At 37.3% G+C, this 26,220-nt stretch overlaps 1 protein-coding gene across 1 annotated transcript in view; it reads right to left on the minus strand.

Moving 5' to 3' along the window:
• PLPP4 (phospholipid phosphatase 4) overlaps nucleotides 1-26,220 on the minus strand; it is a 214,346-nt gene that overhangs the window by 135,749 nt on the left and 52,377 nt on the right. Inside the window, exon 2 of the mRNA XM_020988236.2 lies at nucleotides 2,888-2,996. Coding sequence (XP_020843895.1) covers nucleotides 2,888-2,996 — 109 coding nt within the window. The remainder of the gene's footprint in view (nucleotides 1-2,887; nucleotides 2,997-26,220) is intronic.

Here is a 26,220-nt window from a genome sequence, read left to right on the forward strand (position 1 = left end):
AAGAATTAAACATTTGTTAAAAATATATCCTATTAATTATAAACCTGACTACTACACATCTAGGCTATTAGAAAGGATCTATGAAAGGCCAAAAGAATATCTTTAATATTGTCTCTATTAATAGCACCCAGAAGACCAGATTTAATTTATGCGCTGAAAAATAATTTTCACTTTTATATTATATATATATAATTTTATGCACTGCATTGACTGTGTTTTTATAGATATACACTATATCTTGTGGGCCCAACTGAATGAAATTCATCAACTAGTATTAACAAAATAGAGACTGAACTTATTTCATTAAAAGAGCTGCAGATACAACCAAGTTGAATACACTTCTATCCTTTGAAAAAAATGCAACATTGAAAAACCTCTTCAGTGCTTCCTCTCTACTAGCTGCCAACATGCAAATGTGCCTCCATCTTATTTGTGTCTGAAGCTAGAATATTCATGGCTTTTCTCTCTAGATTTCAAAAAGTCTGTTGTTAATAAATCCAGGACTCTGTAACAAATTTCCACCAATCTGGCATGAAAATTAATTCCCAAAATTATGTTCTACAGCTTGAGAGACCTAAAATGCAGATAAATGACAAATACAAGGTTTATCTGATTAAAGCAATAAGACTAATTTGATTAGACATGATAGAAAGTTTTGATTTCAAGATAACCTGTGTTATATTGAAATGGAAAGGTGCCCAATCACACTACTCACAACAAAAGAAAATACAATCTCCACAGCACAGTCCTCATCTTTTTCCCTCAGATTTATGAAATTCAGCTTTTCTTTGTGGATGAAAATTAATTATCAGAAATCAATTGAAGTGATTGTTTTATGCTTGCATGGAATGCGTTTCCATATACAAATATTCTTCCAATTATCACTAATTAAAGTGATCTCATCAATAAAACCAAAGATGTTCTGTTGTGGTTTTCTTTTTCAAACTCAAAATTATCTTCTGTAGAGGCATTTAAAGCATTTGACTCGATCATTTTGGCAATCAGTGGCATGGGGTTTAATGATGTATAAATAGAAATAGTCTTTGTGTGATATCTAACAAGTAGTTTTGTTTGCTTATTTTCAACTCAGAATTTCACCTACCCTAGGAAAGTTGGCAGAATTCAAGGTGTAAATTAGCGGGTTATTTTGAACTGAGTCCTTCACTCTTCAAAATTAAACTCCAAATTAAACACAATCTATACACATCAGGCTAACAGAAAATAAAAGAGGGGGAAAAATAAAACCTCTCAACATCTTCTTCTGGTATTTTTCCACCCAGCCCTAAAGTAGAGAATGGGAAAAGTGATGGCTATGCAGAGGTAGAACCAAGATTGATAAATAATTTTGTAGAAAGGACAGAGGACAAAATCCTAAAGTCATCACTCCTCCTTCAAGTGTAATCACAAAGGGAAGGCTTTTGTCCTGGACATCAAGACTGATTTATAAAATTACTCCTCTTTAGGATGGGGCACTTCTATTGATGTCCTTTGAGGTATTCTTAAATTCCAGACCTTTTAGTTATTAAGATATACACACTATTTAAATTTTGTACTTTGGAGATATTGAGCTTTTATCTATACTAGCTATGATTTCATCCACAATTCCAGGCTCTTCTTATAGGGTCAACAGATAAGAAGATCAGTTCATTGGCTACCAAGTTTCCTTCCTTACAGACATCTAACAATGGATTCGACATTCACTCTCTCCGAGTATACACAGACTCATGGAACACTAGAATGAGAAGAGACTTTGGAAATCATATATGCTAACCCTCTAATTTCACAGATGAATAATTTGAAACCCTGAGAGGCAACATGGTTTAGCAGTTAGAGAGCTGTCCTTGCCAGAAGGAAGGCCTGTGCTGAAAAATAATTTTCACTTTTTTATAGGTATTAGAAATTTACACACTTCATTGATTGTATTTTTACAGATCCACACTAAATCTTATAGTCCCAATGGAATCCAATTCATCAAATAATGTCAACAAATGATGCTGAAAGTCAACACCACTAAGTGGATAGAGAGTTGGTCTCTGAATAAAAAGCACCTGGGATCAAAGACCTGGCTCCCACACCTACTTGGTACATAGCCCTAATCAGTCATTTAGCCTCTCACTTTGCTAAGCGACCGTCTGAGATCATACATTGCAGAGTAGGTACCAATAATTGGTAAAGGGGGCTTCCTTACCAAAAGGTCCCTACACCAATGAAATCACAGGTCTGGTCTTCCTTTTCCCAAAAATAAATGGATAAAAAAAAAAGAGAAAGAAATGGATAAAAGAAAGGTCTAAGCAAAATTATGGTATAACTCTCTTGGGCATATATTAGCTTGTGTGACTAGGGGCAAGTCCCTTGACTTCTCAGTACCTCAGGCAACCCTGGATGACTATAAATCACCAACTAGAGTTGCAGATCTGCAACAGTAAAGTGAGTTTGCATGACAACAGTTTTCTGGACTGATGAAATTTTAGGTCCAAACCAAGAAAAAAAAGAAAAAGTCTATGTCCTGTGGCAGGCATGGGAATGGGGTAGAGTGAGTTGCCCAATGTCTCATAGCCAGTCAGTGGCAAAGTGGTAACAGGCGCAATGTCTCCTGCACCCCAGGCCAATGGACTGTGCACTCTGCTATGCTGTCTTTTCTCCTGAAGCGCTGAGTAGTTACTATTTATTACATTACCCTAATAGCTCACTCACAATTTTGAATTGAATGACCTGTCAGATGCCTTCCAACTCTGGAATTCTATAGTTTTAATTAAATGGAGTTGATAAGTTCTTATTCCTATCCAATTTTCCCAGGTCTTTTTAGTTGACAGAAACATAAATATAATTTTTTTTATTTAAAATTTAGAGGGCTATCGAATGTTCCATGAAATCACCCAATACTTACAAACATGAGGCGTGTTGGTATATTGTCTGATTGCACCAATGGATTTTTATAAAGCCAGATCTCTTCTGGCTGAATGACTCTCTGGAATGGGTCCAAAAACTCTGTAAATCTGGAAGAAAACAAAGAAAGAGTCCTAAGAGACCTGGTCTAACATCGTGTCCTACTAACACATCAATGAGGTGGTGCTTGGCTCCAGACAAAATCACTGAGTAGTCACTATTTGGGAAGGTGGCCCAAAAAGCCTAGCTCCTGCCTCCTCCCTAGGGTAGTCTGTCTAGTGGAAGGGTAAGTGAGAGTAAGAGAAACACATCTAAAGCAATTGGTTTTCAAAGGGAAGTAAGGAAGGACAAAGTAAGGTTAAGTTAGTTGTCTGAAACTAGGAGACCTGAGTTCTAAGTCCCTCTCTGCCACTAACAAACTGCAATGTTTTCTCTGGGCTTTGGCTCTTCGTCCTCTTACAAAAAAATACCCGGACAGATTTAGAGATTTAGGGAATAGCACTGGGGCCTCTCTCTCTCTCCTCTCTCTCTCTCTCTCTCTCTCTCTCTCTCTCTCTCTCTCTCTGCATGTGTGTGTATATCTAAAGGTATGTATATGTGTAATATGCATACATATATGCATACATACATATGGACACATATATTTGTTGTTGTTATTCAATTGTTTCAGTTGTGTCTGACTCTTCGCTACCCCATTTGGGTTTTTCTTGGCAAAGATACTGAAGTGGTTTGCCATTTCCTTTTCCAGCTCATTTTACAGATGAGAAACTAAGGCAAACAGGATTAAATGATTTACCCAGGGTCACACAGCTAGTAAATGTCTGAGGCCAGATTTGAACTTAGGGAGATGAGTCTTTCTAACTCCAGGCCCAGTACTTTATCCACTGTGCCACCTAGCTGCCCTACACACATACACACATATACACACATGAGTGTACATGTAGATATTTGCATGTATATGAATGCATGCATGTATACATGCACACATGTATCCATTGAATTTTGGAACTGAGTGGAATCTTTGAAATCATGTGGCACATTTTACAGATGAAGAAACTGAGGCTCAAGAGAGGTGACATGTCTCACTGAAGGTCACAGATCAAGTTAGCAGCCAAACACACCTTTCCTGGATTCTGCCTATACAAAACTGAACATCTGCAAACAACATGAAGCAACAAAAGAAGATTTGGTTGATACAGCACTAAATCTGCACAGAAGGTTTGGGCACATTCTAAAGAACACTAAATTTTTCCATGCTTTTCCCAAATCCCACCAAGCAGCTAGACACACCTGGGGCCTACCACATTGGTTTGCCTCAATAATAACCTGGAAACCCAAGTGGACGCTAATGAAGGCCACCAAGAAGACCTGGAACCCAACAAGAACCTTGAGCCAATCTGCATGTTCGAAAGTAAATAACAATGCACCACATATGGGGGGGGGGGAGTGGAGTATGGGTCCAAAGGAAATGATAAAGATAAGGAAAGAGAATAGGATCTTTCAGACAAGAAGGTGACTTCTGGCTTTAAAACTGTGGCTTTCTACCTTACCTTCCTACAACTATGCTAGCCAAGTAACTATGAGTGAAGAGAGGAAGAGATGCAGAATCACAGACTTAGTACTGAAAGCAACCATAGAGATTAGTCCAAATCACCCATTTTATGGGTGGGGAAATTGAGTCCTGGGGAAATTGAATGATTTGTTCGAGGTCACCCAGATAATAAGTGACTGAGCTTGGTTTAAAATCTAGGTCCTCTGATGAGGAGGAAGGAGAGAATGGGGGAAAGAGAAGAAAAGAGGAAAGAGGATAGCATTCCAAAATGTTTTTGCTACAGATGGATTTAGGCATCTCAGTCCTTTACCCTTTCATACACCCACACCCACTACATAGTGCCATTCATAGAGCTTAGTCTGAAGCTAACTGGACTATGAAGATAGCATTAATCCTCCTTGGAAGGAAGAGGACAAACAGAAGACTTGGGGAAGGGCAGTCTGGTGAACCTGAGCTCTGTCCCCTTGATTCATTTACATGCCCTAGACCAAGCAGACTCAGATGTGTGATGGGCACTGAGAACTGGCTAACATAGAGTCCCTTCTCATTTGGATGGCATGACCCTGAATTATCAGCACACCAGACCACTCATTCCCTTTGACTTTCATCTAGAACAAAACTGAGGCCTCAGCATCTCTCTGTGTGTCTCTCTGTCTCTGTCTCTCTTTCTCCACAGAGAAAGAGAGAGAGAGAGAGAGAGACAGAGAGCTCAGATTATTTAATATAAAAATACCTCAAGCCTGTTTCTGTTGTCTCTGTAGCTTCAAAGAGTTTAAGTGGTGACAATCTATAGACCATTATCAACATTGCAGGACCTTGCCAGTCTCTACCCTCACCTTGCCCCACTCCTCTTTCAGGATTTCAAAGGTCTCCAAAGGCACCTCTACAAAATCTTTCTGACAGACTAAGCCTCATTTCTGCAGTGGAAGAAGCTCTAGGTTTCAAGCCAGGAGCACCAGGCTCTAGTCATATTTCAGGACTGCTTCCTCATTGTGTGACTTTGGGTAAGTCATTGACAGCACCAGAGAATCACAGAATGTTAGAACTAGGAGGGATCTGAGAAGTCATCTGGCCTCATTTTACGTCAACCTTATTTTACAGAGAAGGAAACTGAGACCCCAAAAGGTCAAGCAGTTTGCCCAAGTTTACTTATCAAGTTAGCTGGTAGTTCAGGTAGCAAGATTCCCTATTCAGTGCTTTCCCATTCCACTTCCATTCTTTTTAATCTCAGACCTCAGTTCTCCCAAAACAGGATTCTGACTGATAGCCTTCTTTAAAAAAGGAGAGGTTAGGGGAGGTAGCTAGGTGGCATAGTAGGTAGAGTACCAGGCTTAGAATCAGGAAGACTCATCTCCCTGAGTTCAAATTTGTCCTCAGACACTTACTATACTTACTAGCTGTGTGACCCTGATTGCCTCAAAAAAAAAAAGTTTTCAAGGATCAATTACCCAGCAAAAATGAGCATCATTTTTCAAGGGAGGAGATGGATATTCAACAAAATAGGAGACTTCCAAACTTTCCTGATAAAAAGACCAGAGCTCAACAAAAACTTTGATCATCAAGTACAGGACTCAAGAAGGACTTAAAAAAGGTAAATGGGACAGAAATATACAATATGTTATTAATAAGTGGGGGGGGGCTGTTTAAACCCCTACAAGGGAATATGACACTTGCAACCCTTGAGAACTGTATTGTTATTACACCATGTTAAAGAAATATAAATAAAGAGGGTGGATATTAGTTGACTTTGATGTAATGATAAAAAAAAATCTAATCAAGTGGGTTAAATGGATCCAAATAAGTGGATCAATCTGATCTTAGAAAATGTACTGAGAAAGGAGGAGGCAGACAAGGGTAAATTACATTACAGGAAAAGACACAAAATCCTATTACAGCAGAGGGAAAGAAGGGAGGGGGGAGCATTATTTGAACCTTACTCTCATCAGATTTGGCTCAAGAAGGGCATAACATAATCAGTTAGGTATAGAAATCTAACTTGCCCTATAGGCAGTAGGAGGGAAAAGGGGAAAGAAAAGGGAGGGGGAAAGAAAAGGGGGGGGAAAGAAGGGAGGAAGAAGCAGTAAGAGTAAAGGGGAAGAAAAGGGAAAGGGATAATAAAAGGGAGGGACTGAAGGAGGCGTGGTCAAAAGCAAAACACTAGTGAAGGGGGAAAGGAAAAAGGAAAAAGAAAAGCATAAATGGGGGAAAAGGATGGAGAAAAGACACAGATAGTAATCATAACTGTGAATGTGAATGGGATGAACTCTCCCATAAAATGGAAATGGATTGCAGAATGGATTAAAAACCATAATCCTACAATATGTTGTTTACAGGAAACACATTTGAAAAAGAGTGACACATACAGGGTAAAGGTAAAAGGCTGGAGCAGAATATATTATGTGTCAGCTGAAGTAAAAAAAGCAGGGGTAGCAATCCTGATCTCAGACAAAGCAAAAGCAAAAATAGATCTAATCAAAAGAGATAAGGAAGGAAACTACATCCTGCTAAAAGGCACCATAGACAATGAAGTAATATCATTACTAAACATATATGCACCAAATGGTATAGCATCCAAATTCTTACAGGAGAAGTTCAGGGAGTTACAGGAAGAAATAGACAGCAAAACTATACTAGTGGGGGACCTGAACCTCCCCCTCTGCACTAGATAAGTCTAACCACAAAATAAACAAGAAAGAAGTTAAGGAGGTGAATAGAACATTAGAAAAGTTAGGTATGATAGACCTCTGGAGAAAACTGAATGGGGATAGAAAGGAATATACTTTTTTCTCGTCAGTACATGGCACATACACAAAAATTGACCATGTACTAGGGCATAAAAACCTCACAATCCAATGCAGAAAGGCAGAAATATTAAATGCATCCTTTTCAGATCATGATGCAATAAAAATTATATGTAATAAAGGGCCATGGAAAGATAGACTAAAAAATAATTGGAAACTAAATAATCTAATCCTAAAAAATGATTGGGTCAAACAACAAATCATAGAAACAATCAATAATTTCATTCAAGAGAATGACAATAATGAGACAACATACCAAAACCTATGGGATGCAGTGAAAGCAGTTCTTAGGGGAAGTTTTATATCTCTAAATGCTTACATAAATAAAATAGAAAAAGAGGAGATTAATGAATTGGGCATACAACTAAAAAAACTAGAAAAAGAACAACTTAAAAATCCTCAACTAAACACCAAATTAGAAATATTGAAAACCAAAGGAAAAATTAATAAAATTGAAATTAAGAAAACTATTGAACTAATAAATAAAACTAAGAGCTGGTTTTATGAAAAAAACAATAAAATAGATAAACCTTTGGTTAATTTAATTAAAAAAAGAAAGAAGAAAACCAAATTACTAGTATCAAGAATGAAAAGGGTGAAGCTACCACCAAGGAAGAGGAAATTAAAACAATAATTAGGAATTATTTTGCCCAACTATATGCCAACAAATTTGACAATCTTAGTGAAATGGATACATATTTACAAAAATATAAATTGCCCAGATTAACAAGAGGAAGTAAAATACTTAAATAACCCCATCTCAGAAAAAGAAATTGAACAAGCCATTGATGAACTCCCTAGGAAAAAATCTCCAGGGCCAGATGGATTTACATGCGAATTCTATCAAACATTTAAAGAACAATTAATTCCAATACTATATAGACTATTTGGGAAAATAGGTGAAGAAGGAGTCTTACCAAATTCTTTTTATGATACAAATATGGTGTTGATACCTAAACCAGGAAGAGTCAAAATAGAGAAAGAAAATTATAGACCAATTTCTCTAATGAATATAGATGCAAAAATTTTAAACAAAATACTAGCAAATAGATTGCAGCAACTTATCACAAGAATAATACACTATGACCAGGTAGGATTTATACCAGGAATGCAGGGTTGGTTCAATATTAGGAAAACTATCAGCATCATTGAGCATATCAACACAAAACCAACAGAAACCACATGATCATCTCAATAGATGCAGAAAAAGCTTTTGATAAAATACAACACCCATTCCTATTAAAAACACTAGAAAGCATAGGTATAAATGGAGTCTTCCTTAAAATAATAAATAGCATCTATCTAAAACCTTCAGCAAGCATTATATGTAATGGGGACAGGCTAGAAGCATTTCCAATAAGATCGGGGTGAAACAAGGATGTCCATTATCACCACTGTTATTCAATATTGTACTGGAAACCTTAGCTTTAGCAATAAGAGAAGAAAAAGAAATTGAAGGCATTAGAATAGGCAAAGAAGAAACAAAGCTATCACTCTTTGCAGATGACATGATGATATACTTAGAGAATCCTAGAGAATCAAGTAAAAAACTACTTGAAATAATAAACAACTTTAGCAAAGTTGCAGGCTATAAAATAAACCCACATAAATCATCAGCATTTCTATATATTACCGACAAAGCCCAACAGCAAGAGATAGAAAGAGAAATCCCTTTTAAACTTACTGTAGACATTATAAAATATTTAGGAGTCTACCTCCAAACAAACCCAGGAACTCTATGAACACAATTACAAAACACTTTTCACACAAATAAAATCAGATCTAAATAATTGGAAAAACATCAGTTGCTCATGGGTAGGTCGAGCTAATATAATAAAAATGACAATCCTACCTAAGCTAATTTACTTATTCAGTGCCATACCAATCAATACACCAAAAAATTATTTTATAGAGTTAGAAAAAATAATAACAAGATTCATTTGGAAAAACAAAAGGTCCAGAATATCAAAGGAACTAATGAAAAGAAATGCAGGGGAAGGTGGCCTAGCAATTCCAGATCTTAAATTGTATTATAAAGCAGCAATCATCAAAACTGCTTGGTACTGGCTAAGAAATAGGGAGGTGGATCAGTGGAATAGGTTAAATATGCAAGACACAGTAGTCAATGACTATTATTTGATAAACCCAAAGACCCCAGCTTCTGGGATAAGAACCCACTCTTTGAAAAAAAGTACTGGGAAAACTGGAAAAGAGTATGGCAGAAACTAGTCATAGACCCAAATCTCACACCATATACCAAAATAAAGTCAAAATGGGTTCATGACTTAGATATAAAGGCTGATACCATAAGTAAACTGGGAGAACAAGGAATAGTTTACCTATCAGATCTATGGAGAACAGAAGAATTCATGACCAAACAGGAGATAGAGAACATTATGAAAAGCAAAATGGATAATTTTGATTACATTAAATTGAAAAGTTTTTGCACAAACAAAGCCAATGCAACTAAGATTAGAAGGAAGGTAGAAAATTGGGAAAGAATTTTTACAACCAGTCTCTCTGATAAAGGCCTCATTTCTAAAATATATAGAGAATTAAGACAAATTTATAAGAACACAAGCCATTCCCCAATTGATAAATGGTCAAAGGATATGAACAGACAGTTCTCAGATGAAGAAATTAAAGCCATCTATAGTCATATGAAAAAATGCTCTAAATCGTTATTGATTAGAGAAATGCAAATCAAAACAACTCTGAGGTACCACATCACACCTATCAGATTGGCCAACATGACAAAACAGGAAAATGATAAATGTTGGAGAAGATGTGGGAAAATTGGAACACTAATACATTGTTGGTGGAGTTGTGAAATGATCCAACCATTTTGGAGAACAATTTGGAACTATGCCCAAAGGGCTACAAAAATGTGCATACCCTTTGATCCAGCAATAGCACTTCTAGGGCTATAACCCAAAGAGATCATAAAAAAAGGGAAAAGGGCCCACATGTACAAAATACTTACAGCAGCTCTTTTTGTGGTGGCAAAGAATTGGACATTGAAGGGATGCCCATCAATTGGGGAATGGCTGAACAAATTGTGGCATATGAATGTAATGGAATACTATTGTGCTATAAGAAATGATGAACAGGCTGACTTCAGAAAAACCTGGAAAGACTTATATGGTCTGATGCTGAGTGAAGTGAGCAGAACCAAGAGGACTTTGTACACAATAACAGCCACGTTATGCAATGACTAATATTGTTAAACTGAACCCTTCTCAGCATTATGAGGATCTAAGACATCTCCAGAGGCATCGGGATGGAAAATGCTGTCCACATCCAAAGAAAGAACTATGGAAGTTGAATCGCTATCACTTATTTTTACCTTCTGTTGAGTTTTGTTTCATCTTTCTGATGGTTCCTCCTATTGGTTTTTACTTTTACTTACAACTTCACTAATGTGAAAATATGTTTAATGGGTATGTAAATGTAAAGCCTATATCAGATTGTGCACTGTCTTGGGAAGGGGGGGAGGAAAAGGGAGAAGAATTTTCAACTCAAAAGCATATGGAAGTGATTGTTGATAAATCAAAATAAATTAATAAAATTTTTTATAAAAAAATTTTTTAAAAAGTTTTCTTAAATCATCATTGCCTCTTTGATTGTATCACCACTTCCTTCCCCCTTCCTCCCAACCAATGAATAAGGCTATTTAGATTTTTTTAAGTCAAATGAACTAAAATACATTTGTGTTAGGAGATATATATATAGATATATATATAGATATATATATATATCTATATATAGATATAGATATATATATAGATATATATATATATATCTATATCTATATATAGATATATATATATATATATATATATATATAGAGAGAGAGAGAGAGAGAGAGAGAGAGGAGAGAGAGAGAGAGAGAGAGAGAGAGAGAGAGAGAGAAAGAATTTCAATTGTGGAGAAATTTACAACACCCTTTGATATCACTGGGGCCCCCTTGGAGTGTTGCAAACCTGTGGTTAAGATTCATCGAAATTGTCCTTTTACCAGCACTTCTTGGCATCAAACCCAGCCTTTTTCCTCCACTTCCCACAGAGTTTTCTGGCTTTCTCTCACGTTTCTTCCCAGCACAATGCCACAGTGACAGTGAACCACCACATTTCCTGATTTTCTCCTAAGGTTTATTTATGGACAAGGTAGTTACTTTGAAACCTGTTTGTGGTGAAGCTTTTTTGGCCAGTAATTCAGTGTACCTGCGGCCAGGATCCATCCATCAAAGCTAGTTCTCTCTTCTGGGAATAAAAACTCCAAGACAAATAGATGCTCTCTTTCTGCCTCTCTTCACCACTCAATCTCCACATCAGAGAATCCAGACAGGGCGGCAGGTGTACTCTCAAAGAACCTGAGAAAGAGCATTAGCTGAGCAAAGAGAGGCAGAGGAGTACTTCCAAGAACAAAAAGGGCTGAATGATATTAAAGGAACACAGAAGAAGAAAAAAGTCTTGTTCTTTGGAAAAAGGACTTTGATGAGCTCGTTGGGTATATGCTGGGTATTCCTACAACTTCTCTTGGGGGAAATGTAAATAGGGATTATGACAATACAAGGAACATCAATCTGAGCCCTGATATTTAAAATCTGTATGCAAATGCATTAATTCATTTAACAAGTATTGTTGAGTGCTTTGTATTCACCAGTTACTAGATAAGGATGCAAAAGGGTGGAAGTGAATAACTTACTTGTCTGGAGGTATATTTGCCCAATAATCTCAAATATATGTAATAGCCAAAATCAAAAAAGAAGGCTTATAAGTAGCCAAAAAAGATGTCATAAAATCCATGCACTTTAGTTCTCATGCATTTTATTTAAAGAAGAACCTCTCCTCTCTCATTCAGAGACTACTGATTCTTACTCTACACACAGCCTTAGCGAACATTATTATTCAGTGAGAGGATGAGCAGCTGAAAAATTAAAAAGTAGGAACAGCAGACTGATATGGGTAGGCACACTCAGAGAGCAATAAGAAATGACAGCTTACATCTGGGAAAGGTGAGAGAGGGAGGAAAGAGGGGGAAGGGAGAGAAGGGAGAGGGCAGAGAGGAAGGGAAGGGAGGGGAAGGGAGAGGAGACCATAAAAACCAGACTCAGTAACTCAAAAATGTATAGGTGTCCAGGGCCACTTAGTGTAGGAATTAACTGAAAACAGTTTCTCTTATAAATTCATAGTCTTACATCCTTCTTTTAGCTTTTATCATTTCAACCCTGTATCATAAAACATAGAAGGCAGTATGGGACAGTGAAAAGCACATTGATTTTAGAGTCAAGGAGCCTGGGTTTAATTCAGAGTCTACCACTTTCTGCCTGGGTGACCTCTGCAGATTACTCATGGCTTATTAACTTCTCTGGGGTCTCAATCCTCTCATTTGTAAAATGAACACTTCGAATGCTGAAGATTCTTCGTAACTCTAAAATTCTATGATCCCATATCATCCTTTAAGTAGATTCTGAGCTACTTATTGCAGATACCAAGAGATCTAGTTGTATAGTAGAGCCAGCTCGAATAAGTTCACAAAAGCTGATTGTTAAATTTTTAGTGTGAGCATTTACATCTTGGAAATTGGTGTTACAAATCAGGGCTTGACTTAGTGCTTCGTTGCTTGTGTAGATTTAATAAAAAGATGGGGGGAAATTGTTAATACTAATTGAACTTAAAAGTATGTCCTATGTGTATTTTTTCAGACAGCCTGTTGTTAAATACCAATTGCTATAACTCACCTAAGCAAAAGTCTTATAATTTGTAATTGTATATTATATATAATATATATAATATAAATTATACAATTATAAATTAATTTATAAATAAAAGTCAATAATTTTTAAGAATGTAAAAGGATCCTGGCCTCAAAAAGAATGGCTTTCTCCATCTACACTTTTGGAAAGGTAAAATTGAAGAGCAAATATTTAAAAATATATATATACATATATATATAATGTATATGTGTATGTAGCTGTATATGTGTGTATATGTACGTACACACAAACACTCACACATATATATGTATATGTATGTATGTGTGTATATGTGTGTGTGTGTATATATATATATATATGTGTGTATATATATATATATATATATCTCACACCTCCTAGATGAAAAATCTTATATCTAATAATGCTTACTTCAATGGTAACCAGATGTTTTTCCCCTAGGAGATATTTTTATGATGATGCTTTCTGAAACCAAAAGTGCAATGTCCAGGTAAGCTAAAGTTATTTATTTTTACTTTCACTCTAAGATTTGCTCCCACCATTTAGTTACTGCATGACTTTGGCCAAGGTACCTTAACCTCTCTGGGCCTTGGCCTCTTCATATCCAAACAGGCTAAAACCACTTTGGTGAGAATATAGGGCAGAGCTTTTTGCCCAAAGCTGACTTACATAAAAATGTAAGCCAAACCTCTAATCCATCACATTTCAGTAGCTACCTATAAGGATAAGACTGATATTCAGGGTTTTTAATATCAATCAATATGACCTGTCCTCTCTACCTCTCAGAAATCCTCTGATAACAAACAACAAGCCATATGTGGCACTATTTAAATTCCCCCAGAGGGCAAGAAGAATAGTGGCAGATGTGCTGTGTAAACTGAAGGATGTTATGACAATTTATGCAAAACATTCCTACTTTAAATCTCTGTCTATAACAATACATATCTAATTCCTTCTTATATCTGTTCTCATCTATTTATCTGAAATATTCACATAAGTTGGAACATACTGAACAAAATGAATGGAAGCTTCTAAGCTGCAGTGAATCAATTAAATATATAATTGAAATAAAGGAAAGGAGAAGGGAATGTGGAAAGGAAATATAAGGACATAGAAATACAAAGTAAGACTAGAACAGAAAAATTATTTCTTCCCTTTGGGCAGGCAAAGGATGCCAATTAATATTTCACTGCAGACCAAGAAAATTTGGCTGTCTCTTGGTTCTAAGTATTTTCTTTGGGCAACTTAATCTCAGCCTAAAATGACTACAAAGATATTTCCCAATAAATTCCCCTGGAGTAACATGAACATAACTATGTCCTCTTTTTAGCTTGACATCGAATACTTAGGTGGATCATGTCCATTTCGAGGACAGACACCATAAATTACAAGTTACAAGTTAGCAACCAATGACTGTATTAGCTTTTATGTAACAATAACAAGTTGGTTAGAAGGTGTCAAAAGTGAGACTTGAACCCAAGTATTCCTGGTTTTAAGGCCAATTTTCTATAGATTATGCCAGGCTGCCTCTCAGTCATTAAACAATGATCAAGACAACTCCAAGAAACTCATGATGGGAAATGCTATCCACATCCAGAAAAGAACTATGGAGTCTGAATGCAGATAGAAGCATACTGTTTGCTCTCTCTTGCTCTCTCTCTCTCTCTCTCTCTCTCTCTCTCTCTCTCTCTCTCTCTCTCTCTCTCTCTCTTTCTCTCTCTCTCTCTCTCCCCCTCTCTCCCTGTTATTTATTCTTTCTCGTGGTTTCTCCCATTCGTTCTAATCCTTATTTACAACATAACTAATGTGAAAATATGTTTAATGTGAATGCATATGTAGAGCCTATATCATATTGCATGTCTTCTTGGGGGGGGAGGGAAGGGAGGGAGAAAAAATTTAGAACTCAAAATCTTAAGGAAGTGAATGTTGAAAACTAAAAACTAATTAATTAAAAAAAAGATCAGCAAGCCTTGTTTCTTTACTATACCGTCCTTATAGCGAGGTCCATGATAGGGGATTATCTTACTTTTGGGTGCTTCAGAAATTAAAATAGCTAACATGTATATAACACTTTTAAGTTTGCAAAGTGATTTAGTTATATTATCTCATTTGGACTCCAAATGTATTCCTTCCTTTATCACATCTTTGCTATACCCTGTTTCTGAAATCTCTGCCAACTCTTCCAGGTAGAATCTGATCATCCTTCAGGGCCCAGTTCAAATTCTACTTTTCAATGTAGGTTTCCCTAATTTCCCTGCCTCTTCTAAATTTCTGTAGCACTTTATTTTAATTATCTTGTATAAGCTCATACTCCACTTTGTATTATGTAATTATGTGTGGTCCTTTCTTGTTCTCTCTACTGGACTATAAGCTCTTGGAAGGAAGGAACCATTGTTCATCTTTCTATCATCTAAAGGCAGAGGTTCTTAACTTTTTTATGTTATGAACCCCTTTGGAAACCTGGTAAAGCCTGTGGACCCTTTCTTAGAGCAACATTCTTAAATGCATAAAATAAAATGCATAGCTTTACAAAGGAAACCAGTTATATAGACATTCAGTTATCAAAATATAAAAAAAAAAACAAGTTCACACACCTGTCTTAGGGCCAGGCATCATGATTGGCACAGAGAGGATGTTCAGAAAATGTTGAACTAAAATGAAAAACTTGGAAAAATCAGGAAGACTATTTATCTATCTGCTAACCATTGTCATCTCCAGTTTGGAAAAAATAGCTAAAATCCTTCCTCAAAGAGAACAAATCCTCTTTTCCTTCCAGACTTTCTAACTCAAATTAAGTTTCCAGTGCCCAAATGTACTTTCCAACAGACTGAGAGGTAGGAAAGAGAAGGCAACAGACATTTATTAAGCACCTACTATGTGCCAATGCTGGGCTAAAAGTTTTACAAATATTACCTCATTTTATTATTTCAAGAACCCTGGGAAGTAGGCTTTCCTATTATCCTTATTTTATGGATGGGGAAATGGAGGCAGAGAGAGGGTAAATGACTTGCCCAGGATCATACAGTTGGTATCAGAGGTTGGAATGGAACTCAGGTCTACCTGACTCCAGGCTCCAGCTGCTCTACCTAGCTGCCTCTGTGACTCTGCCTCTGAGACTCAGAATTCTATTCATTGCATTTTTCTTCATCTCACAAATTTATCAAGTACTTATTAAACTCATCATGTACCAGGATCTGTGAACTGTTTTTTTTTCTTTTGATCTGGAGCTGTGATTTCATTGGGTTAGGGAACTCTCCGTGAAAAAATTTCCTCTGTCAGTACTGCTCATCATCTGCTCTGTAACATGTCTTAAACACTAGTAGGGGTACTGAGAGGTTAACCAACTTCAAGGAGATAATAGACTTCAGGGGCTGGATTTGAACCTAAGTTTTCCTGGCTCAGAAAACAGCTCTGTACCTCTGAACCAAGGCACTGCCTCTTTTTAAACTAGGAATGCAAAAATAAAAGCCCTGGACTCATTTCCAACACTAGTAGATCTCTTTCAAAGGGAATTATCTTTTCTAAGGGTTTTGAATTGTCTTTAATGACTTTGTACATTGGAGGGCTGCTCAGTCCATTTGCAGGTAGACCTACCTATCTCGGCCATTTCCCACCCAGAGACAATGTTGAGAATGTCCCAAAAGTCAGGAGAAAGAGTTTCTGATCCCAGGTCTGTCACTAAATGGCTACTATGTCTTTAAGTATACCTTTCATTCCTTGGATCTCAGTTTACTCATTTGTAGAACAGATGGTATCTAAAGTCTTTCCCACTCTTTAAAACTGTGAATAGTGTGTGCGTATACATTTTTTCCTCAATAATTAATGAAAAGTTAGACATGTTAATCTCTCTTCAATCAATCACTATGTGTTTAGGAGCCTACTATATGCTAAGCACTGTCCTAGGCTTTTTTGATAAAATAACAAAAGCAAAATAATTCCTGCTTTAAAGCAACTTGCAATATAATGGGGGAGATAATGTACATGTGTATATGCATATATAAGCAAGGGTATTCCAGATAAACATCTACTGCTTCATTGACTACATTAAAGCCTTTGACTGTATGGATCACAACAGAATGTGTCAAGTCCTCAAAGAGATGAGAGTATCAGATCATCTAGGAACCTGTAGCAGGCCAAGAGGCAGCAATTAGAACCGAACATGGAGCAACTGATTGGCCTATACACAGAACACATCATGTGAAATGCCAGGCTGAATGAGTCAAAGGCTAGAATTAAAATTGCTAGGAGAAATATCAACAATCTCAGATATGCAGACAATATCACTCTGATGGCAGAAAGTAGAGAGGAATTAAGAAGCCTCTTGATGAGGGTGAAAGAGGACAGTATGAAAGTTGGATTGAAGTCTAACATAAAAAAACCCTAAGATCTTGGCAAATGGTCCCACCACTTCCTGGCAAACAGAGGGTAAAGAAATGGAAATAGTGTCAGATTTTATATTCTTGCGCTCAAAGATCACTACAGATGGCAACTGCAGCCATGAAAGTAAAAGATGCTTGCTCCTTGAAAGGAAAGCTATGGCAAATCTGAGCAGCACACTAAAAAGCAGAGACATGATCTTGCTGACAAAGGTCCATATAGTCAAAACTATGGTTTTTCCAGGAGCACTGTATGACTGTGAAAGTGGAACTATAAGGAAAGCTGAGCACCATAGAATCAATGCTTTAGAATTGTGCTGCTGGAGAAGACTTTTGAGAATCCTTTGGACACCAAGGAGATCAAATCAGTTAATATTTAAAGAAATTAATTCAGTTGAAAAGCTTTTGCACAGACAAAGCCAATGCAACCAAGATTAGAAGGGAAGCAGAAAGCTGGGAAATAATTTTTATAACCAGTGTCTCTGATAAAGGCCTCATTTCTAAAAATATATAGAGAACTGAGTCAAATTTATAAGAATGCAAGTCATTGCCCAATTGATAAATGGTCAAAGGATATGAACAGGTAGTTTTCAGAGGAAGAAATTAAGGGTATCTATAGTCATATAAAAATGTTCAAATCACTACTGATTAGAAAAATGCAAATCAAAATGACTCCGAGGTACCACATCACACCTATCAGACTGCTTAACATGACAAAACAGGAAAATGATAAATATTGGAGAAGATGTGGGAAAACTGGAACACTAATGCATTGTTGGTGGAGTTGTGAACTGATCTAACCATTCTGTAGGGCAATTTGGAACTATGATCAAAGGGCTTTAAAACTTGACCCAGCAATACCATTTCTAGGCCCATGTTTCAAAGAGATCATAAAAATGGGAAAAGGACCCAGGTGTACAAAAATATTTATAGCTACTCTTTTTTGTGGTGGCCAAGAATTGGAAATTGAGGGGATGTCTATCAATTGGGGAATGTCTGAACAAGCTGTGGCATATAAATATAATGAAATGCTATTATGCTATAAGAAATGATGAGCAGGCAGACTTCAGAAAAACCTGGAAAGACTTATATGAACTGATGCTGAGTGAAGTGAGCAGAACCAGGAGAATAGTGTACACAGTAAAAGCCACACTGTTCAATGACTGACTTTGATAGACTTAGCTCTTCTCAGCAATGCAAGCATCTAAGACAACTCCAAAAGGCTCATGATAGAAAAAGCTATCCACATCCAGAAAAAGATCTATGGAATCTGAATGCAGATGGAAGCATACTATTTGCTCTCCTTTTCTTTTGTTGTTTTGTTTTGATTCTTCATTCTCATGGTTCCTCCCATTGGTTCTAATTTTCTTTACATCATGACTAATGTGAAAATATGTTTAATATGAACTTATAAGTAGAGCTAATATCAGATTGCATGCCATCTTGAGGACAGGACAGGAGAGGGAAGGGGATAAAATCTAACACTCAAAATCTTATGGAAATGAATGTTAAAAATTAAAAAATAAATTGTTTAATTTTTTTAAAAAGGAAAAAAATTAATTCAAGCTATTCACTGGAAGGTCAAATACTGAAGTTGAAGTGTAAATACCTTGGCCACTAAATGAGAAGAGAGGACTCACTGGAAATGACCCTGATATTGGGAAAGATTGAAGGCAAAAGGAAAAGGGATGGGAGAGGATGAGATGGATAGATGATGTTATGGAAACAACAAACATGAACTTGGACAGACTTCAAGAGACTGGAGGACAGAAGGGCCTGGCATGTTATAGTCCATGAGGTCACAAAGAGTCAGACACAACTGAATGACTGAACAATAATGTGTATATATACAAAGATATACAAAGCAAATCAAAGGTAAACATGAAGACCCTGGTAGCTTGGCAGACTAATAAAGGTCTCACATAGAAGGTGATAGAGTTTTCTTGAAGGATAGAGAAAGTGACACAGTTTTCTTGGAAGAAACCAGAGATTATAAATTGTAGAAATGAGGTTGAAGGGTATTCCAGGCATGAGGGACATCCAGTAGAAAGCATGAAATTGGAATGCCATGTATAGGAAATGTCAAATAGGGCAATATGGATGAAGTGTAGAAGAAATATACAAAATTGATGTGTAATAATTTTGGAAAGGTAGTTTGGGACCTGGTTCTGAAAAACTTTAAATTCCAAGCAGTGGAATTTATAAATCATCCTAGAAGAAGGCACTGACATTTATTGATAATGTGTGTGTTTGTGTGTATGGAAGTGCAGGGGTAGACATGAGCAGACCTTATCTTTAGGAAAATGACTTTGGTGGCTATATGAAGGATGGATTGCAGTAGGGAGAGATGAAGTGGAGAAACAATAGGAGGCTATTATAATAGGTAAGGTTTTTGTTGTGTTTGTCTTTCATTCTTGAAGAGGACCATGACATCAGGGAGATGATGACATGACTTGCAATCGACTTTGTTTTGAGTGAGAGAGGTTGTGCAAGGTCACCAGCCTCACTTTCTCTTCCATAGCCATCTGTGTCCAGTGGCCAGATATTCATCAGGACAACTGGATATGGCTCAGGATGCAATGGGAGACCCTGGCCCTTTTAAGCTAAGGTCTTTTCAGGTTCTCATTTAAGTGAGGCAATACCCATTCAATGAATTGTTTAAGAAGTGAGCCAAGGGATGGCCCCTTTAATTAAAAAAAAAACTCAGAGGAGAAGACCCTCAGGGTTGCTAGCCAAAAGATAAACAGTTACTATTTACATTCACTCTGGAAAGAGGTCATGAAAGCCTGAACTAGATTAATAGCACAGTGAGTAGACAGAAGGGGCTATATGAGAGAAATATTATGGAGAGAAAAATGGCCAGATTTTAGCAACTCATTTGAGAGTGAAGAATTAAGGATAATACGGAGATTGTGAATAGGAGTGACTGGAAAGATAGTGGCACCCTTAAAAAATAAGTAAGTTTGAAAATGAGGTGGGTTTGGGGGTGGGTCTGGGAGGAGACAGTAAACTTAGTTTGGGACATGTTGAGCTTGAGATGCCTACAAAACATCTATTTTTGAAATATCTAATAGATAATTCAAGACATGCATGGGTATAAGATCAGTAGAGAGACTGGATGGATAGATGGATAGATGGATAGATGGATAGATGGATGGATGGATGAACAGACGGATGGATGGATGGAGAGAGAGAGAGAGAGAGAGAGAGAGAGAGAGAGAGAGAGAGATCTGAGAATCATATGTATAGAATTGATAACTGAATTCATAGAAGATGATGAGGTTATCAAGTTAGAAAGTATAAGTAAAAAAGAGAAAAGGGACTAAGACAAAGCCTTAGGGGACAGCTGCAGTTAGGGGGCATGCCATAGATGATAATCAATAAAGAAGACTAAGAAGAAGCAGTCCTACAGGTAGGAGGAGAACCAAGAGACAGCATCATGAAAATTCATAAGGAAAAGAGTATCCAAGAGGAGAGGATGGCCTACAGTGTCAAATGCAACCAGGAGTCAAGAAGGATGAGGATGGGAAAAAAAGCCATTGGGTTTGCCAGTTGAGAGGAAAGCTTCAGCTGAGTAATGAAATCAGAAGCCAAATCCCAGAGAATTTTGAAGAAAACTGAGGGTAGAGGAAATGTAGATAATGAGTCCAGACAGCTTTTTCAAGGAGTTTGGCTAAGAAAGGAAGGAGAGATATAAGATGATAGCTAGTGAAAATAGTAGGATATAGTGAGGGTTTTACATGAATATAGGAGACATATATTTCTATACATAAAAAAGAAAGAGCTATTATAGAGGAAGTGATTGAAGACTATGGGTATGAGGATACTGGGGACATCTGCTAGAGGAAACAGAAGGGGATTGGAGAAGGGCACCTCATCATTAAAATTAAAGAAGATATAGTATGTGATGATGTAAAATGGGTGTAAGGTGGAGAAAATGAAAGAAGAATAGCATGCAAATGGCCTCAATTCTCTGATTAAAGCATAAGGTGAGGTCCTAGGTTAATGTGTGTGTGGGTATGTGTGTGTGCGTGTGTGCGCACACGTATGGGGAAGAGTGGTATGGAAGGCTTGTGGAGGGAAGATGAGATTTGGAATGGCAACTGTGGTGAATGGGATAGCAAACCAATTAGGAGGAGTAAAGCAGTCATGTCAAACTCAAATAGGAACAAAGTACAACTAAACCACACATCTAAATCCTTGTGGACAGTATATTGACTTAGAAAACCACATATTAGCATTATCTGTGTTCTATTTTATTTTTATTTATTTTGTTAAATATTTCCCAATTACACTATAATCTTGTTCAGAAAGCACTTGTGGATGCATGTTTAATACCCTTGAGCTTGATACCTCTGAAGGATCACTATACTGCCAAGACCCAGTTGAAATTAGGTAACATGAATTTGTAGAGCAATTAGTCAACATGATTGTGTAACATCTCCCAGATTTATTCAGTAGCAGAAATAATAGTGAAGGTAGCAGATTATAAAAGTATCCTAGATTTAGGATTTGATAAAGTTGGACAATGGAGCATGGGATCAGAGATCAGAGATTGTTAACTGATGAGTTGAGATTGGAAAGAGAAGAAAAAAAAGTTAGAGCAGGTGTTACGACCTGAGAAAGTATTGAAAGATGAGTCTGGAGATCATGGTAAGGATGAAGAATAGGGTTTGGAGTAAAGCATAAGGGAATTGGAATGGTAATAGATTATAACTAAATTATAACTAGATATAAGTTTATGAGAATTCTTAATCAAGAAAGTGGACAATATGGGTTACAGTAAGGGTGTACCACCTCTATTAGTAACTAAGGAGTAGAGGAATAGGTCAAAAGAATTGAACAGCTTGAGGGACTTGGAGGGAATAGTTTCTAGTAAAAGTGCAGAAGTTGGGGTACAAAAGAAGTAAACTGAGGAACTGTATTCACTGCAAAAGGAAGAAGACTGCCTTAGGGTCTAGGAAATAATGACTGCCAGGATCTGGATTGGGTGTCAAATTTGGATAGAGGAAATTTCAAAGGAGGAGAGGTTCAGAGTGATGGTAGCAGAATACTCTGTAAGTATAAAAATATTCATCTAGGATCTCCCCTTAATTTTGGGAATGGTGAGTCAGAAATGCAGAAGGAGGAATATGAAAAGAGGTACAGCCAATACTGGAATGGAGGGCAAGGGATAAAGTCTCATCCAGAGGGAGGCAGGTGCCTGTGAGTACAAAACGATGGAAGGAGCATGAGAGGAAAAGGTTTAAAATGAAGAGAACTTTGTTAAATATGGAACAGAGATTTCAGAGGGTGATATGGAACAGGTGGGAAGATATGGAGTACAACACTTGAAGGGTAGGGTTGAGGTGGATAGGCCTCCTTTGTGCCTCATCCTCCACAAAGGAGTCCCACTTGTCCATTCACCTACCCACACATAATTCCAACAAATGATTCAGGGTTGGGGAAAATCAATAATGTTTTTCAGTTTAAAGGAGAAAAAAAAAGCTAGATGTGGGAAAGAGGGGTTATCAAGAGAAAACTAAGAAGCAAAGCATGCTTTTTAATTGCTCTATTGACTTTTCCTCTCCAATGAGTTGGTCTCTCTCACACAAGAGAATAAATTTGCAGATGGGCATTAAACGCAGCAAGCGGCACAATCAGGAATCCTCCAGTGCTTGGCATGAGCATACTGTACTGCATTTTCTATTAGGCCAAGGAATGGGGATCAGAACTGGGATGAGTCTATTGATTAGGTATTTGGGCATCTAATAGCTCCCCAAGCTTTATACTTACGTAGAATAGGTCTTGGTTGCCCATGTGGCATGATTTCAAGGATGCCAATGAAAGCCCACTGACACAAAAAATGTCTTTCTTATTTGCTCATTGGTGCCTGAAATTTCTTTAAAAAGGAGATAAATCTTCCATGATTAAAGCAGCTGAAAAGGAGTATCCCTCTATGAAAGGGCAGGTGAAAGAACAAAAGACTTGGAATCAAAATCGTTGAGTTCAAGTCTGGGTTCTGCTACTTGCTAGCTGTATGACCTTAACCTTAACCTCCTGACTCTTTATTTTACTTATCTTTAAAATGGGGTGATTAGACTATTTGAGAACCTATGAGTTGAAAGAGACCTCAGAGGATTGTATGTATTCAAGAATCCCCACCACAATATCACTGACAGGCAACTACACAACTTCTACTTGAAGATAATTAGTAAGAAAGAACCATGGCCTCTTGAGGAAGCCCATTTCACTTTTGGATAGCACTACCTGAATAGCATGTAAAGCTTAAAACTGCTTCTCTACAATTTCTATCCACTGTTCCTTGGCCCTCTGAGGTCAAAAAAGCAAGGCTAATTCATTTTCCACTGATAGTCTCCTAAATATTTGACTATAGCTATCATTTCCTTTCTAAGTCTTCTCTCCTCTAGGTTATACACACACACACACACACACACACACACAGACAGACAGACAGACACACACACACACACAGACACACACCACACACACACACACACACAACACCCCTTCAGTGGCTCCCTATTATCTCCAGGATAAAATATAAAGCCTTATGTTTGGCATTCAAAGCCCTTTGTAACCTGCTTTCCCCTCTCCTCCCAGTTTGCCAGTCTTCTTACATGTTATCCACCCAACCCCCCAGTTACTCTGTGATCCAATAATGCTGGCCTCCTTACTTCTCCTCAAATGAGACATTCTATCTCTTCAATCTGAATATTTTCACTGGCTGACACCCATGCTTGGAATGCTTTTCCTCTTAATCTCCACCTACTGGCTTCCCTCACTTCCTTCAAGTCCCACATTCTATGGGAAGCTTTTCTTGATTCCATTAAACACTAGTGCTTTCTTCTATTGATCATTTCCAATTTATCTTACACATATCTTGCTTGTACATAATTGTTTGCATGTTGTCTACCCTGATTAGACTGTGAGCTCCTTGAGAGTAGATACTGTCTTTTGTCCTTTCTTTGTATCCCCAGCACTTAGCACCATGCCCGACACACAGTATGTACTTATTATTAAACACCCCCATTTCCTTTAGTTAATTCTTATATAAAAAGATCTCCAGTTCTTTCAATATCCTGGTTGCACTCTTTGGGATACTTATTCTCTCACTCATCAGCATTCTTCCTAAAATATGGCATTCAAGACTGAATACAATATTCTAGATGTGATCCTAACAGGCTAGAATAAAAGACAATCACCTCCTTCTCTCTAGCATTAGGAAGCCTCTAAGGTATATCCATACCATAAAGTTCCATTATTCTGCAATTTACCTTATAGACTACAGTGCAAATTAGTGATATTAGACCCTCTAATGAAAGCAGATATTGATAGAGGGGAAGGAAGGGAAAAATGAGCACAGAGGACAGTGCATCTAAAACTGGCAGTGGAAATAGGAGAAGACTAACACTAGAAGAAAAGAAAACATTCACAACTTCACAAATTTGTTACATGGTCAACCCTACTTATCTCTACCTAAATACTCAAACTATCAGCCTTATACAAAAATGATCTTCCTACTGTTTCTCTTCTCCCTAACACTGTGAATTAACTAACTACTCCTCCAAAAGTAGCTGATTTAAATAAAACCTCCTGTCCCGAGATGTTTCCATTTGGAGAAGAAAAGTTCTCTTTGGATAGAAGCCAGTTTGGAACTCAACAGAGCCCAATTCCAGGAAGATAAGTTTAACTAAATAGGAGGGGACATGTAGCAGTGACCAGCAGAGGAGGAGGGCAGGACATGTAGTTGCCATGGGTCATGGAGTGAGAATGGAGATAAAATTAACATGGATGCATCTGAAAACTATTCTGGGTAGTGTGGGGTAGATGGGAAACAAAGCTGCCCAGGAAAATCATCTGCTTGCCTCCTCTATCTGTTACCAGATGGGTGTACCATAGAGATACACAGTTTTAAAATGTGCATATCCAAAAGACACAGGATATTTGAAGCTACTTCTGTCTTGTAGATTCATCTAAGTATAAACATTTTCAAACACTTGCAATGGGGCATATGCTGAAACAGAAGCATATTTTGTACAAACAAAGTATCCAGAAATCATATGTGACACCTTACAAAGCATTGTATAAATTAGTTTAGTGAAAATACAATGTAAATATTTTCATACATTTCCAGTGGGGTTCAGATGGGGTGGGGGGAGGGAAGGGAAACAAGATTACTATTTCATTGAAAGTAAATGACAGAAATTGTGAAATGTTTCTGCATCTTGGACTTGAGAAAATGCTTGTCCAAAGGATGGGAAGAAAAATACCTAACTGGAAATATGATCTACCAAATGTCTACAGTATACACACACACACACACACCCCTCTCTTTTGGTCATTAAGTTCTTACCAAATAAGGAAGCTGCTTGCCAGAACAATCTAAGAAAGATTGTTTATGTTTTAGAAAGTTTCAACTTCAAAGCAAATACACACAGGAAAACATGACTTTGCCAAAAGGAGAAAGGAAAAAAAAAATGGAAAAGGTAGGAAGGACAGCAAAAGACAGAAAAGATAAAAAGAAAACTGATCAGAGAAAGAAACGAATCCCATCAGCAAAGGTCACTCATGAAATACATCACCTTAAAAAACCACAAAAGAGAAAACAGGAAGGAGGATAGCCCAGGTTAGAGGCAGCTGAGTGAGTAGATGGGCAGATGATGAGATGCATTGCTGGCTCAACTGGAGAACACATTGAGATCAATCAAAAGCAATTGCTTCGTTGGTCAGGGCTCTAAAAGTCGAGCTGAAAGTGGTTCCAATTGCCATAGGTGAGTCAGGACATTGTGTTCTTTGTGACAAGGTTTCTGGAGAATATGCAAACTCTTAACCACAGCTCGTGTCTATAAGGAGGTAAGACAATTT

Source organism: Phascolarctos cinereus, unplaced genomic scaffold (genome assembly GCF_003287225.1).
Source record: "Phascolarctos cinereus isolate Bilbo 61053 unplaced genomic scaffold, phaCin_HiC Scaffold_3;HRSCAF=262, whole genome shotgun sequence".
NCBI lineage: Eukaryota > Metazoa > Chordata > Mammalia > Diprotodontia > Phascolarctidae > Phascolarctos > Phascolarctos cinereus.